Source organism: Syngnathoides biaculeatus, chromosome 2, assembly GCF_019802595.1.
Source record: "Syngnathoides biaculeatus isolate LvHL_M chromosome 2, ASM1980259v1, whole genome shotgun sequence".
Lineage (NCBI taxonomy): Eukaryota > Metazoa > Chordata > Actinopteri > Syngnathiformes > Syngnathidae > Syngnathoides > Syngnathoides biaculeatus.
Genome location: NC_084641.1, coordinates 41,195,603 through 41,213,116, shown reverse-complemented (window position 1 = coordinate 41,213,116; position 17,514 = coordinate 41,195,603). Strand labels below are relative to the sequence as shown.

Genomic DNA, 17,514 nt, shown 5'->3' with positions numbered 1-17,514 from the left:
ACCTTGGGGCAATTTAGAGAGTCCAATTAATGTTGCATGTTTTTGGGATGTGGGAGGAAACTGGAGTGCCTGGAGAAAACCCAGACAAGGACAGGAAGAACATGCAAAGGGAGGCCTGAGGCTGAACCCGGGTCCTCAGAACTGTGAGGCCAATGCTTTCCAGCTGCGTCACTGTGCCGCCACCATTGAATATTTTCATCGTATTTAAAGAAACCTTATCCAACTGGAAACTTGATATTGCCTTTTATGGCATTAATATATTTATAACTCCGTGTCAAATGCTTGATATTTGTTTAAGTGCATTTTTTGTAAACAGGGTCTGAGTTGTGTTTGAGACGTGGTTGAAAACTCTTCTTTTTCTCATACCTTTAAGAGTACTTCCATTTTTAATATTTCTTGCATTGTATGCTGGTTATAATTGTACGTTTATTTTTTCATTTTTTATACATATATATTTTGCAGGACGATGGAGCAGCTGGAAAGCATTGGCCTCACAGTTCTGAGGTCCAGGGTTCAATCCAGGCCCCTCTTGTAATGGAGTTTGCATGCTCTCCCTGTGCCTGCGTGGGTTTTCTCTGGGCACTCCGGTTTCCTCGCACATCCCAAAAGCATGCAACATTAATTGGACACCCTAAATTGCCCCTAGGTGTTATTGTGAGTGTCGCTGTTTGTCTCTATGTGACCTGCAATTGGCTGGCAACAAGTTCAGGGTGTACCCCGCCTCCTTCCCATTGACAGCTTTGATAAGCTCCAGCACTCCCATGGCACTTGTGAGGATAAGCGGCTAAGAAAATGGATGGATGGATGGATGGATGGATGGATATTCATTCTGAAACATTTCCAGTTATAATGGGCCTAAACACATATTTAGAGAGAGCAAGAATAACAGTATGAGCATGAATAACAGTAAGATATTGTACAAACAGTATAAAAAAAAGAGGAATGACTGCAATAAAAATCTGCAATACAGTGGGACTGCAAAGAAAGAAACATTATAGCTCAGGATTACTGTAGCTGTACTCCATGATGATAAACTGCAGGGATTCTTTCTTCCTGGGTTGAGACTCGGGCAGGTGTGTGAATCTCGGGACTCACGTAGCATCAAGTGTAAAATGATTTTATTGCAACTCGGGTTAATGTTGTATGTAGCAACTGAGTGTGACAGTATTTTTCAGTAGGTGAAGATATCAACTTTACCAGCATGTAGAGGTTTTCCCAGAAGTCTTGTGTCATGAGTCGGAAAAGAGCTAGGAAGGCCCATCCAAAGCTGTCGAAGCTAGTGTAACCATAGTTTGGATTCCTCCCAGCTTTCATGCACGTGTAGCCCTCCGGGCAACGACTGAGAGAGGAAGGAAGCAAGGATTCAGAATGACACATTTTTTTACAGTGGTACGCTTAAGTGAGGAAACCTAAAGAGTGGTGCAAAATATGCTACTGAAAAATATGGCCTCAAGTTGAAACCATTTTTGGAGTTCATCAGAATCAGAATCAGGTTTATTGGCAAAGTGTGTAACAACACACAAGGAATTAGTTTCCTGGAGTCATTGGCTGGTACAAGATTCAGCTGGACATAGATAATTTTGTTTTGTCTGTCTCTGTCCTTCTCACTTTGATATTATCAAGGTTTTCTGTTTTTTTTTTGTCATAAAACCAACAAAGACCAGATTGCTTCCTCACTTACGGTGTCAGAAAAACAAAAGAACACAAAGTACATTACGCTTTAAGGAAGATGTATTTTTTTCAAGGTGTAGCCAGAGTTTGATGACCAATTGCACTTCATATTAATACCAATTGTTCAAGTTAAAAGGAATGAGGAATTGGCAATTCCGCCAAATGTGATAATGGCACTTGATGTTTTTATAGGTGGGGAGGGCCCCATGCTAGAAAGTATAAGCACCTGGCCCGCTGACATCCGGGGGTTCATAGGTCCGCACAAAAATCTAGCCAAAAGAGATGTAAAAATGTCTTTAACGATATCACAACAATTCAGTTCTATGTTATATTTGATCTTCTCATGTTTTTAGCACTTCAAAATGATTTACCTTATATGGAATATGGAAAATATATCATTACTTTATTGACCATAGCAGAGGCCCCGTAGCTCAGTGGTTAGAGCACTGGTTTGGTAAACCAGGGGTTTTGGGTTCATATCCCACTGGGGCCTCCACTCCCTGAGAAGGGTTGCGTCAGGAAGGGCATCCGGCGTAAAAATTGTGCCAAACGTATATATGCGTCCATCTGAGATGATACGCTGTGGCGACCCCGAAAGGGACAAGCCGAAAGAAACACACAGGGACAAAATATGACAATTAGTTTAATTCATTTAAAGAAGCGCATATCCAGGTGTTATTTGTTATGGGCAAATAACGTCACTAATGACATGTGGAGGCTTGTTTGGATGACGGTACATTGTGCTGCATACAATGTTACAATTACGACAAGGGAATTGCAAGTAACCTTTTAGAGGTACAGTGGTTCTTCTACTTGTGAAAGTTTTTGTCTCTAGCTATGAAGGAAATTCAGGATACAAAAGGAGAAAAATGGTGGTGGATTCCACCGAATGTAAACATCCTGTACACTATCTTGGTTTCAAAGCATCGCAATAGAACTGCTCTCCCATTGGCCTTTGCCCATTGTCGGAGATACTTACTGGCATCACATTGGCTAGGAGAGATGTCAATCTTTAGTCATCAGAATAAGAATCAGGTTTAATGGCCAAGTGCACCCACCGTGTTGAATTTGAAGTTATTATTTATTTGAGGTAGTTTTAGTTTTCACGATCAAATGGTGCAATAAGTCTGTCAAAAATATTTACAGTTTCCATCCATCCATCCATCCATCCATCCAACCATCCATTTTCTTAGCCGCTTATCCTCATAAGGGTTGCCGGGAGTGCCGGAGCCTATCCCAGCTGTCAACGGGCACCCTGAACTGGTTGCCAGCCAATCACAGGGCACATCGAGAAAAACAGCCACACTCACAATAAAACCTAGGGGCAATTTAGTGTTCAAATAATGTTGCATGTTTTTGGGATGTGGGAGGAAACATGAGTGCCCGGAGAAAACCCACACAGGCACGAGAAGAACATGCAAACTCCGCACAGGTGGGACCAGGATCAAACTAGGGACCTCAGAACTGTGAGGCCAACACTTTCCAGCTGAACCAACGTGCTACCTATTTACAGTTCAAACAATGATTTTTTTTTCAGCCAAACTGATGCGCTTAAAATCATTTCTGTTAAAGACTAAAAAAGAATGTCAACAAAGTTATTCTTTGTTGTAAGTTGAACTATAGTTTTAAAATGTATTTAATTTTTTTAAATGTTAATAGGGATACATAAGGATGTTCTGCAGAGTTGTACTTATAACAATTTTATAGACAAATAATATTTATAATCACGGCAGAGAGTGGGGAGGCGAATTGTTTTCTTTCTGTTAGGTAGGGTATAACAGAAAATAACTGAGAAGCACTGCTATACACAGTGTTGACAGTGCACTGCTTCCCCCTCCTGAGATGTTGGACGGTGGACCACAATTTCCTCGAAGCCATCTTTAAGTCGTTTCCCATGGCCTCACCGAACTCCTTCCACGCCTGGATTTTTGCCTCAGCAACCACCAAAGCTGCATTTCGTTTGGCCAGCAGGTACCTACACGCTGCCTCATTAGTTCCACAGGCCAGAAATCCCCAATGGGACTCCTTCTTCAGCCTGATGGGATCCCTCACTGTTCGTGTTCACCAATGTCTTCGGGGGTTGCCGCCACGACAGGCACCAACCACCTTACGGCCCCAGCTCCGGTCGGCCACCTCAGCAATGAAATGTGGAACATCGCCCACTCGGACTTGATGTCCCCCGCCTTCCCTGGAACATGGGCAAAGTTCTTCCAGGGGTGGGAGTTGAAATTACTTCTGACAGGGGAATCTGCCAGCCGTTCACAGCAGACCCTTACAATACATTTGGGCATTTTGGACTTGAATCTTCCCCCACCATCGGAGCCAACTCCCCACCAGGTGTGATCAGTTGAAAGCTCTGCCCCTGTCTTTGCCCGAGTGTACAAGGCATGCAGCCGCAAGTCCGATGACACGACCACAAAGTCGATCACTGAACTGCGACCTAGGGTGTCCTGATGCCAAGTAAACATGTGGACACCCTTACGCCTTATAACAGAAAACCATTCGTGTTCTGATCGGGGGGGGGGGGGGGTTGTTCTTCCCAATCATGCCCTTCCAGGTCTCACTGTTAGTACCCACGCGGGCATTGAAGTCCCTCAGTATAATAATGGAGTACCCAGAGAGAGCACTCTCCAGCAATACCTCAAAGGACTCCAAAAAGGGTGGGTACTTTGAACTGCTGTTTGGTCCATAGGCAGAAACAACAGTCAGGAGCCATCCCCCCAACTGAGGGTGGAGGAAGGCTACCCACTCATCAATCAACGTCCAGGCACCCAGCCGGGGGAAAATAAATACACCCATACCTGCTTGCCGCCTCTCACCGTGGGCAACTCCAGAGTGGAACAGAGTCCAACCCCTCGCAAGAGGACTGGTACCAGAACCCAAGTGGTGCATAGAGGCGACTCCGACTATATCTAGTCGGAACTTCTTGCCTTCACGCAACAGGCCGGGCTCCTTTCCTGCCAAAGAGGTGACATTTCATGTCCCTAAAGCTAGTTTCTGTTGCCGGGGAACGGATCGTCAAGGTCCTCGCCTTCGGCTATCAGCCAGCTCATATTGCACCCGACCCCTATGGCCCCTCTCACAGATGGCAAGACAATGGGAAGGAGGGCCATGTTACCCTTTTGGGCTGTGCCCAGCCGAGCCCCATGGGTGCAGGCCCGGCCACCAGGCACTTGCCTTCAAGCCCCACCTCCAGGCCTGGCTCCTGAGGGGGAAAACTGAATTCACTGTTCTTATTGGTCATACGGGTTATGGAGACGTACTTTGTCTGGTCCCTCACCAACTGTTTGCCATGGGTGACCTCAAGAGGGGCGGGAAGCCCCAGACAACTTACAGTAGTTCCAAGGTTCATTGGGACACACAAACACCTCCATCACCATAAGGTGACGGCTCAAGGAGGGGATACCTGCACTTTAAAGGTCTATTAGTATGTTAGTATGTTTTTAATTTAAAAAAAAAGGCAGCCGGAATGGACCCATCCGTTTTTTCACCACACGTCATGATGTTGTCGTATATGGATTTTAGTATCTTACGTCATGAAAATCCTCTCGAGGCATTCGTTTTGGATAAGAATCAGGAAGTGACGTTTTTTTTCGAGACACCCACGCTGGCGGGTTCATGTGTTTATACCAGTTTTACCGGCGGGAAAGTAGCTGTTTTTTCCTGCGTGTTAGCCAAAATGTCGTCACGTTGTATTGCTGAATATTGCTCAAACACTCAGGAGGATGGATTAACTCTTCACACATTTCGGCATGAAAAATGGATTGCATAGGTGCAAAGGACGAGAGCTTCGTGGGTTTCAAATGACAGGTATGTGTGTAGAGAGCTATTTAAAAAAAATAATAGTTGAGGGGGATGACTTAATCCTCTCAAAAGTAACAAAAGATCTGTGTCATAATAATAAAGTAGTGTCATAATAACTAAATAAGTACGTAGGTCAGGGGTGCTAAATGTGTCGATGTGGCTGTGGCGTTGTTGTCTCTCGGCGGCGTTGTAGACGCTCGCCGGCGGGGTTGTTCATTGCCCCCGCAGAGGTGGGTCGGGGGGGGGTGTTTGGCCACGTTTGGGAGGAGAAAGGAGCTCCCCCCCACCACCCAGTTACTTCAACCTTAATGGGTCCTCCTGAGTACTCTACATGCTGTCATAAATACTGTTGGGGAGTCTGCTGTTAGTCAAAAGTGATCCGTATATCATCTAAATATGGCTCGAATCGATAGGGTAATATTGCTGCGGTCACTTCACTCGATTGTGAGATGTTCTCTTCTTTGAAAAGAGCTTCCGTGTCAGAAGGGGCATCGGAAAAATACGAAAATCTCTGTTGTCCGTCTCCCATAGCAGGTGGCACAGCGTCTTCTCAATGGCAACTGTCCCAGTCTGACAGCTGTAAACAAAGTTCCTTTCCTTCATCACATCTTCATTGCCCCTGTTTCCTTCACCAACATGTCCATTACAATCTGCACCAATCACAACTCTCTCTCTCTGTCTGGGATGCTCAGAATTACTTCATATAGTTCCTTCTAGAATTTCTCTTTCAACTGTAGGTCACATCCTACCTGTGGGGCATACCCACTAATCTGTCAGGGGCATGGCCAAGCCACTGCCATGGGCGGTGCTTCCTGTGAGGGGCATGGCCAAACCACTGCCCTGGGCAGTACCACCTCTGACAGCTGTCACACAGCTGCGTTACATTTTGGACACTAATTGACCAGACATTTAAGTTGTGAATGTGCCATCGGCATTTGCCACTTTTTAGCGTTTGCATTACTGCATCTTGGGATACTCCGCTACTGTACGTAAGTTCGCAAGTTTGTGCCTCTGTCACAGCGACACTTTCCGTCTTTAGTTTGATTACGTCTTGTCCATGTTTGTAAGTTTGCGTTGTAGTCATTGGACCTTGTGCACATTTTTGTATCTTGCCTGTTGCCTAGCGCTCAACCTCCTTCTGGAATAAAACCACTCTTAATATCATGCCCTTGCCTCTGAGTCCTGCATTTGGGACCGTCCCCGAGCCACTTGCTCATGACGCTAATCACATTATACATAATAGTCTCGATTTAAAATTTCAGCCTCATCACTCAATCTGATCCTCTTTTCACCTTCTAGACATTCTTAGCCAGCTCTGCCTTTAAAATTACCTCTACTCTATTTCTCTTCCCATCTACTCCATGGTAAAATAATTTAAACCCTGCTCCTAAACTTCTAACCTTACTACCTCTCTACCTACTCTCCTGGATGTACAATATATCAACCTTTCTCTTTATCATCATGTAACCCAACTCCTGAGGCTTTCCTGTCATAGTCCCAACATTCAATGTACCTACACTCAGTTGTAGGCTCTGTGCATTCCTTTTTTTCTTCTCCCGACAAATCCGGTTTCCTCCTCTTCTTTGTTGACGACCCACAGTAGCTGAATTTTCATCGACACGCTGGAGGTTAACAGTGCCAGGGCCAGGTGTTGTTAACCCGGGCCTTGACTGATACAGTTTGGTCTTGTTTAGATGAACGCTCATATTTGGACCTGCCTACAGATTGCACTGGCTTGTTCCCCACATAGGGGTGCATTAAAATGAACCTCACCACTAATGTCATAAAACTTCTCACGATCCATGTGAGGATGAGTGCTTTGGACAATGGAGGTACTGCTGTATTGACAATGTCAGATCATTTCAGGCACACTGAGGAAGGGTACGAGATATACTCACCCTGAGTCTGAGCTGTTTCCACAGAGAAGGGCATCGGACTGGTGAGGGAGGAAGTAGAAATTTGCTGAAGAACAAAAAAAATGGTTACAGTCAGGCATTATTCACATTCTATATAACACGCTTAATTGTTTTGGAAAAAGTTCACAGGTGGATTTTCAATTGAGCTTATTTCACACCAATTCTTTTTGTCTTGCCAGGTCACATTGGCATCTTGTTTTATTGTGGCAGCATATTGGCTGACCTATACGGTAGGTTACTCACAAAGCCAGGCCCTTCTCTCCCACTTACTGTTGTTCATGATGTACTCATCCCAGTCGAAGCTCATGCTGCCATTGGCCACGTAGGTCTCGGTTATGTTGATGGGCCAGATGACGCACTTGTGGCGCAGGTTGCCCATAAAGAGCTGCAGACCAATGAGTGCAAAGACACTGAGGCAGAAGACGGTCAGGATCATCACATCTGAAAGTTTCTTGACTGACTGAATGAGGGCTCCCACAATGGTCTTCAGGCCTGAGAGAGGTGCCACGCAAACAGAAGCACACAGATTGATGATGCAGGACAGACAGGTTTGGAAGGTATGACCCTTTGGACACTCTCCTTGGGTGGAAATTGTAGTCGAGCTTACTATGACTTTGGTATATTGGTCTTTTGGAGGAAAAATATTGATGATACATCGCAACATCTGTATGGTACAGTAGTGTTCAAAATAATAGTAATCTAATGTGACTAACCAGATGAATCCACGTTTTCAATATATATTTTATTGCCACATGTCAAACAAGTTACCAGTAAGTTCAGTAGATTCCCAGAAAGCCAACAAGACCCAGCATTCATGATATACACACTCTTAAGGCTGTGCAATTTGTTGAAAGGGGTGTGTTCGGAAAAAAAATAGCAGTGTGGCATTCAACTAGTGACGTCATCAATTTTGTGAAAAACAGGTGTGAATCAGGTGGTCCCTATTTAAGGATGAAGCCAGCACCTGTTGAACATGTATTTCTTCTTGAAAGCCGGTGGAAAATGTGTCGTTCAAAACATTGCTCAGAAGAAAAATGTACTTTGATTTAAAGTTTGATTGGAGAGAGGAAACTTTACAAAGAGGTGAAGAAAAAATCTATAGGCTGTTCAGCTAAAATGATCTCTAATGCCTTAAAATGAAGATAAAAACCAGAGACACGTGGCAGAAAATGGAAGACAACTATCAAAATGGATCACAGAATCAACAGAATGGCAAAGGATCAGCCAATGATCAGCTCCAGGATGATCAGACTGTCTGGAGTTACATGTAAGTCCTATCACAGTGAGATGCCGTCTGTGTGAAGCTCATCTATTTACAATAAACCCCCACAAAGTCCTCTGTTAAAAAAAAAAAAGGCATTGACAGAAGAAAGAGAAATGGAGTAACATTTTGTGGACTTATGAAACTAAAATTGTTGTTTTTCCATCCAGGAGCCAGAGACAGTTTGTGAGATGACCCCCAAACTCTGAATTCAAGCCACAGTACACAGTGAAGACAGTGAAGCATAATGGTGCATGTATCCTGATATAGGAATGTTTCTCCTACGATGGTGTTGGGCCTATATACCGTATAGCAGGGATCATGGATTGGTCTGCATAGGTCAACATACTGAAGAGGACATGCCCTTGAAATGATCGTTTCAACAAGACAATGACCCCACACACACACATAGACATGCAAAGTCTTGATTACAAACCCACAAAGATAATGTCATTGGGTGGCTAGCCCAATCCCAGGACCTTAATCCAATCAAGAATTTTTGAGGTTACATCAAAAATTGTGTTTCTGATGAACAACCAAGAAACGGTAATGAATTGTGGAATATGGTTAAGGAATCTTGGAGTAGTACAACAGCTGAAAGGTGCCACAACTTGGTTGACTCCATGACACACAGATGTGAAGCAGTTATTTAAAAAGAAAAAACTGTGATAATACAACTATATATTAGTTTAGTGATTTATAGGATTGGTAAATCCTAGAAACAAAAATGTTTGTAAAAAATAGCTTTGAGAATGCAAAGTCAATGTAGATTCCTGTTTTTTAACACACCCCTTTCACCAAATTGCCCGATTGCACCGCCTTAAGAGTCTGTACATCATGAATGCTGGGTTTTGTTGGTTTTCTGAGTCTCTACTGCACCTACTGGTAACTTGTTTGGAATATAGCAATACAAAACACATTGAAAATGTGGATTAGTCTGGTTAGTCACACTGGACTTATTATTTTGAACACTACTATATGTATTGAAGAAGTGAGTAAACTGTCTATAGAAAAACATATCTCAGTACGATTATGACACACCTAAACACAAGGAATACATTTTTGTTGCAATTCCTTTTAAACAGTAAACACTTTCAAAGATTTTAGATGCAGGGCCCACAATTTAAACAATTTCAAACATTTTTTTCACATACTTCCAGTTCATGAAACACACAAATTCAGGAATTGAAAAAATAGAATGGGAATTCTTTTCTTAAATTGCTCCCTTGCATTGCCTTGGAGTCATGGAAGCTCGATTTCCTTGATGCTTAACGCCATTTATTTATTTTAAGTCTGGTGGCCCTCATTTTCCTCTTTATAATACTCCATAGATTCTCAATGAGGTTTAGATCTGGTGAGTTGGCTGCCCAGTCAAATATTGTGATGGCATGGGCATCAATCAAGGTTTTGGTGCTTCTGGTGGTATGAGTAGGGGCCAGGTACTGCTAGAAGATGAGACACGGATCTCCATACAGATCCTCAGTAGAAGGAATCATTAAGTTCTCGAAAACATTCTGTTAGACTCTTGCAGTGACCTTGGATTTGAGAAAACAGTGTTTACCAACACCTGCAATGGATATTGCACCCAAATAATGACTGATCGTGGATATTTCACACTTAACTTCAAGTCTTGGACCTAGATTCCCAAATAAAAGGCTTACTTTACTTTCCAAGGAAAAGAGGACAATGGACAACTGGCCAACAGTCCAGTCGTATTTCTCTTTGGCGCAATTGAGACGCTTCCTACATTGCATGGCTCAGGCTCAGAAGTGGCTTGAACTGAGGAACCCGACAGTTGTAGCCCATCTACCGGGTGTGTCTGAACATTATATTTTTTGAAGCTGTGACTCCCACCTCATTCCACTTTTTCTGGATCTCTGCCAGATAATTTAATCTTCTGTTTTATAATCCACTGAAGCCCACAGTGATCTCTTTTGTTAGTGCATCTTATACTAGCACATTTTCTCTTTTCATTCACCTTTCGATTGATATGGTTGGACACAACACTCAACAACCAGCCTCCTTAGGTATGAATGTTTGTGGCTTGCCCATCCTATGAAGGGTATTAATGATTGTCTTCTGGACAGTTATCAAGTCTGCAGTCTTACCCATATTGAACCCAACTGAAACAGTTAAACAAAAGTGGAGCATTTGGGGAAGTCTATGCAAGTGGTTTGAGTTTAGTAGAATATCAGTCAGTGTGTGATACTCAATTTAAAACATTTATGGCCTGCAAAGGCTGGCCTGATGTCTTTACAGTATTCAAATTCCTTATTTCGTGGGTTTGATGAGACAGACTTTTATTGAAAAATGAACAAAGAAACACTTGAAATTGTTTAAGTTGTGGGCTCTGAATCAATAGTCTACAAACCCAATTCCTATGAAGTTGGAACATTGTGTTAAACATGAGTAAAAACAGATCACAAATCATGTTGAACCTGTATTTATTTGAATACACTACAAAGACTAGATCTTTAATGTTCAAACTGATAAACTTGATTGTTTTTCTACAAATAATCATTAACTTTGAGCTTTATGGGAGCAACACATTCTCAAAAAGCATATATATAAAGTAAAAACACTGTATACAAGACGCTAGGCCAAAATCAAAAATCAGTGTCTGTGGCTTTTGATCCCCCCTCAGGCTGAACCACATCAAAAATTGATCCCAATGTGTAAAGGATATCACAACACGGGCTCAGGAACACTTCATAAAACCATTGTCAGTAGATACAGTTTGGTGCTAAATCAGTAAATGCAACTTAAAACTTTACTATACAAAGAAAAAGTAATTTGTCAACAACACCCAGAAACACCACCAGTTTTTCTGAGCCCGAGCTCATTGAAGATTAACTGATGCAAAGTGGAAAATTGTTCTGTGATCCACTTTTCAATTTGCTATGGAAATTATGGACATCATGTCCTCCGGGCCAAAGAAGAAAACAACCATCCTGACTGTTATGGATGCAAAGTTCAAAAGCCTGAATCTGAAAAGCAATCACATGGACAAATTAGACATAACACATCTGTGAAGGCACCATTAATGCTGAAAGGTACTTCTTGGCTTTTGGAGAAGTATCCAAGCAATGACCTTTTCATGGATACAGCTGCTTATTTCAGCAAGACAATACCAAACCCTAACCTGCATGTGTTACAACAGTGTGGCTTTGTATTAAAAGAATGCGACTACTATACTGGCCTGCCTCCAGTCCAGACCTGTCTCCCAGTGAAAGTAAGTAGCGCATTACGAAGCGTAAAATATGGAAACAGAGACCCTAGACTGTTGAAGAGCTAAAGCTGTACAACAAGCAATGCAAAAGAATTCCACCTACAAAGCTACAAAAAGAGTGTCCTCAGTTCCCAAATATTTATTGAATGTTTAAGGAAAAGGTGATGTAACACCATGGTAATTATAACCATGTCATAACTTTTTTGGAATGTGTTGCAACCATATGTCAGGGGGATGGCCAAGCCACTGCCATGGGCGGTGCTTCCTGTGAGGGGCATGGCCAAACCACTGCCCTGGGCGGTACCACCTCTGACAGCTGTTACACAGGTGTGTTATATTTTGGACACTAATTGACCAAGCACTTAAGTGGTGAATGTGTCATCAGCATTTGCCAGTTTGTTGCGTATGCTTTACTGCATCCTGGGATCCTCCGCTACTGTGCGTCAGTTCGCAAGATTAGTGGAGAGCATTCCTTTGTTACAGGGAGCCTACGCCTCTTTAGTTTGACCACGTCTTGTCCATGTTTCTAAGTTTGCTTAGTAGTTTTTGGACTTTGTGCACGTTTTTGGATCTTGCCTGTTGGCGAGCGTTTTTGTGCTTCCACCTGTTTTGGAATGCCTTTTCATGTTCGACCTCCTTCTGGAATAAAACCACTCTTAATATCATGCCCTCACCTCGGAGTCCTGCATTTGGGTCAGTCCCTGTGCCGCTGGTGTATGACACCGTAATATTCAATGTTGATGATTATTTGCAATTTGAACATTAAATATCTTGTTTTTGTAGCGTATTCAATTAAATGTAAGTTGAACATGATTTGCAAATAATTGCATTCTGTTTTTATGCCTAACAACGTTACAATTTCCATGGAATTGTGTTTGGATGAAAGTTGAACTTTTTTAATTGAATTATTGAAAAAAAATTATGTATTCATGATATCAATTTTTTTTTGGGGGGGGGTCTGAATGTCATTATTATTACAGACAAGGGTTTGTGGAGTTTTTCATTGGGTGGAAAACGCAGCATAAACCACAACACAAGACTCGCAGTACTGTGCCTAAAATACCAGTATTGTGATATAAGAGAAAAAAGCATCGATGACATGTCACCTTATCAAGAGTGAAAAAAATAAGTATTTGAACACCCCGCTATACTGCAAGTTCTCCCACTTGGAAATAATGGAGGTGTCTCAAATTTTCATTGTAGGTGCAGAGAGATAATCCAAAAAGAAAAATCCAGAAATCACAATGTATGATTTTTTTAATGATTTATTTATGTGATACAGCTGCAAATAAGTATTTGAACACCTGAGAAAAACAATTTTAATATTAAGTACAGTAGCCTTTGTTTGCAATTACAGAGGTCAAACGTTTCCTGTAGTTGTTCACCAGGTTTGCACACACTGCAGGAGGGATTTTGGGCCATTCCTCCACACAGATCTTCTCTAGATCGTACAGGGTTCTAGCCTGTCGCTAAGAAAAAATATTTTCTATTGGGTTTAGGTCTGGAGACTGGCTTGGCCACGCCAGAACCTTAATATTCTTCTTTCAGACCCACTCCTTGGTTTTCCTGGCTGTGTGCTTTGGGTCATTGTTATGTTGAAAGACCCAGCCACAACCCATCTTCAATGCTCTGGCTGAGGGAAAGAGGTTGTTCCCCAAAATTTCATAATACATGGCCGCAGTCATTTTCTCCTTAATACAGTGCAGTGGTCCTGTCCCATGGACAGAAACCCCCCAAAGCATGATGCTACCGCCTCCATGCTTCACAGTAGGGATGGTGGGCTTGGGATGGAACTCATCATTCGTCTTCCTCTAAACACGGTTAGTGGAATTATGACAAAAAAGTTAAATTTTGGTCTCATCTGACAACAAAACGTTCTCCCATAACTCCTCTGTATCATCCAAATGGTCATTGGCAAACTTAAGACTTGGCCTTGACGTGCTGGTATAAGCAAGGGAACCTTCCGTGCCATGCATGATTTCGAACCATTACATCTTAGTGTATTACCAACAGTCACCTTGGAAACGGTGGTCCCAGCTCTTTTCAGGTCATTGACCAAGTCCTTTTGTGTAGTCCTGGGCTGATTCCTCACCTTTCTAAGGATCATTGAAACCCCATGAGGTGATATCTTGCATGGAGCTCCACTCCGATTGAGATTGACCGTCTTGTTTTGCTTCTTCCATTTTCTAATGATTGCTCCAACAGTGGATCTTTTTTCACTAAACTGATGGGCAATTTCTCCGTAGGCCTTTCCAGCTGTGTGGAGTTGTAAAATGTTGTCTCTGGTGTCTTTGGACAGCTCTTTGGTCTTGGCTATTTTACAAGTTTGAGTCTTACAGATTGCATGGGGTGGACAAGTGTCTTTATGCAGCTAACGACCTCACACAGGTGCATCTGATTCAGGATAATACATAGCGTGGGGGTGGAATTTTAAAGGCGGACTAACAGGTCTTTGAGGGTCAGAATTCTAGATGATAGACAGTTGTTCAAATACTTATTTGCAGATATATCACACAAATAAATCGTTAACAAATCATACATTGTGATTTCTGGAGTTTTCTTTTTAGACTATCTCTCTCACAGTGGACTTGCACCTATGATGAAAATTTCAGACCCCTCCGCGATTTCTAAGTGGGAGAACTTGCAATATAGTAGGGTATTCAAATGCTTATTTTCTTCACTGTAACAAAGTTATATAGAAAATACACATCACGCAAAGAAAAGGTAATTTAATATGTTAACACAATATCACATTTTACAAAATTAATCTCACAAAGATGGAGGCAGTCAAAATCACCATAATGTACTTAACATACAGTAGGACACCCATAAAGTCAGCATTTGATGCTTCCGTATCAGTTCGGTACCGTCAAACAATTGCAATACGTCAATATTTTGTTCACTTCCTCATCTGTAAAGCCCTTTTTTATCTTTCTTTTTTATCTTCTCTTTTTATTATCTTTTCTAACTTTCATTTACCCAAATAGGGAGATTGAAAACAGCTTCTGTTTTATTCTGAAAATATTACACTTCTTCATATCAACTTCAATATGAATGTTAAGTCTTCTTTACACAAGGGATTGATCGCAAGACAAAAATGTAGCAATGACAACTCCATGTACTGTATATTTAATGACATTGTGAGCAGGAGAGCACCCAAACATACAGTCTTAATACAGAGAGTAAATATGATTAAAAAGTACATCAATCTATCAATTGACTTAAATAACACGTTACAAAATGACAGGTTATATATAACTATAGAAACAAAAACAAAGAAGAAATATCAAAGAGCCTTCCCGCTCTTTTAAAAATTATTCGAGCAAAATAATTGTGTGATTTGCATTTCACAGTCAATTGAGCATAGTGGGAAAGAGAGGGGGAAGGCTGCAGATATTAAAGGATAGCACAGCAGCACAACAAAGGACCATGAGAGGGAGACGGAGGCAGGTTTGGGGTTGGTGGAAGGGCGGAAACTGCATGCAGGGCATTTAAACTCCAAGGCTGAAAAGGTAGCGATTCAAAACCAACGCAATGTTGTGTGGTGTAACTACTTTAATTGTCTAGTGTGAGGTTTCATGTTATTGTTGAGCCACCCTGCAGTCTGTCTCATCCACACTGCAGACAAAGTCTCATTACCTTGGCCACCTCGGCAGGCAGCGTTCACCCAGCCCAGTAGGTAGGAAGTAAAATATGGAAGAAGGATGACCCCCTTTTATTGTGTTAGCGCTTACTTCACGTCTTATAATATATTTCCTCGCTTCTCATAGTCCCGACTTGGGCTATGTGATAAAAACAAAGTTTTTATTTACATTAGTATAAGTAATCCATCCATCCATTTTCTTCGCCGCTTATCCTCACGAGGGCAGTGGGGAGTGCTGGAGCTTATCCCAGCTGTCAACAGGCAGGAGGCTGGGTACACCTTGAACTGGTTGCCAGCCAATCGCCGGGCACATTGAGACAAACAGATGCACTCACAATCACACCTAGAGGATATTTTAGAGTGTCCAATTAATGTTGCATGTTTTTGGAATGTGGGAGGAAACCGGAGTGCCCAGAGGAAACCCACGCATGCACGGGGAGAACATGCAAACTCCACACAGGCGGGTTCGGGATTGAACCCGAGACCTCAGAACTGTGAGGCCAACGCTTTACCAGCTGAACCACCGTTCCACCTAGTATAAGTAATAATAATAATAAAAAGGACAATAATACATGAAAGAGAGGATTTTTCTTTTCTTTTTGAGAGTGGTTTGGTTGTATGAATGCTCCCACTTGAAGCAAGAGTGCAAAACTAAAACGTTGACCTTAAACAGTGACCAAAAACAACAGCAACTGAATTGAGAAACGTAACTAAAATTGTGATTGTGTACGTATGAGTCATCTTCTACTTCTTTTCCTTTCGGCTTGTCCCGATTAGGGGTCGCCACATCGTGTAATCTTTTTCTATCTAAGCCTATCTCGTGCAACTTCCTCACTAACACCCATAGTCTTCATGTCCTCCCTCACCAGATCTATCAACCTTTTCTTTGGTCTCCCTCTCTCTCTTTTGCCTGGCAGCTCCATCCTCAGCATCCTTCTACCAATATACTCACTCTCTCCTCTGAACATGTCCAAATCATCAAAGTCTGGTCTCTCGAACCTTGTCTCCAAAACATCAAACTTTGGCTGTCCCTTTAATGATGTGCTACCTCAAGTTCTGCTTCCTGTTGTTCCTTCAGTGGCACCGTCTCTAATTCGTACATCATGGCTGGCCTCACCACTTTTTTATAGACTATGCCCTTCATCCGAGTGAAGACTCTTTTGTCACATAGAACACCAGACACCTTCCTCCAACTGTTCCACGCTGCTTGGAACCGTTTCTTCACTTCCTTATCACACTCTCCATTGCTCTGTATTATTAACCCCAAGTATTTGAAGTTGTCCACCCTTGCTATCTCTTCCCCCACCGTCCTTCTCATCCATGCACATATATTGTGTTTTACCTCTGCTAATCTTAATTCCTCTCCTTTCTAGTGCATGCCTCCATCTTTATAATTGTTCCACAACCTGCTAACTGCTTTCACTGCAGATCACAATATCACCTGCGAACATCATCATCCAAGGGAATCCAGTCTAACTTCATCTGTCACCTTATCCATTACTAGCGCAAACAGGAGAGGGATCCTTGATGGTGTCCCACCTCCACCTTAAATTCTTCTGACACACCTGAAATTTTGGATTAAGCTAGGCTACAGTAAACCAATTCAGCAATGCTTGTTAAACCCACTGAAATTATATTTTTACATAACCATGAGACACAGAGTAATGGTGTTGTTTCATTTGGATTACAATGTTTTTATCTATACTAACCAGTTATTAGATTGTGTATCGTACGCGCCATTGATCAACCCAGGTTCCACAGTCCACTGGAAAAGCAAATTAATTGTCACAATAATTTGAAAAGAAACAATGTCCGCATCTAATTGCTTTGAGGCTTGTTTAGGGTAAAAAAGTGCAAAACAGTTTCCATCCATCAATCCATTTTCTTTGCCACTTATCCTTACAAGGGTCGCAGGAGTGCTGAAGCCTATCCCAGCTGTCCACGGACAGGATGCGGGGTACACCCTGAACTGGTTGCCAGCCAATCGCAG

General features: G+C 42.3%; 1 protein-coding gene across 11 annotated transcripts in view; it reads right to left on the bottom strand.

Moving 5' to 3' along the window:
* scn8aa (sodium channel, voltage gated, type VIII, alpha subunit a) overlaps nucleotides 1-17,514 on the bottom strand; it is a 177,929-nt gene that overhangs the window by 114,345 nt on the left and 46,070 nt on the right. For all 11 annotated transcript variants that reach the window (XM_061805759.1, XM_061805682.1, XM_061805672.1 and 8 more), the window contains 3 exons: nucleotides 7,662-7,883; nucleotides 7,374-7,437; nucleotides 1,198-1,339 (listed from right to left, as the gene is read on the bottom strand). In XM_061805759.1, the coding sequence (XP_061661743.1) occupies nucleotides 1,198-1,339; nucleotides 7,374-7,437; nucleotides 7,662-7,883 (428 nt within the window). The remainder of the gene's footprint in view (nucleotides 1-1,197; nucleotides 1,340-7,373; nucleotides 7,438-7,661; nucleotides 7,884-17,514) is intronic.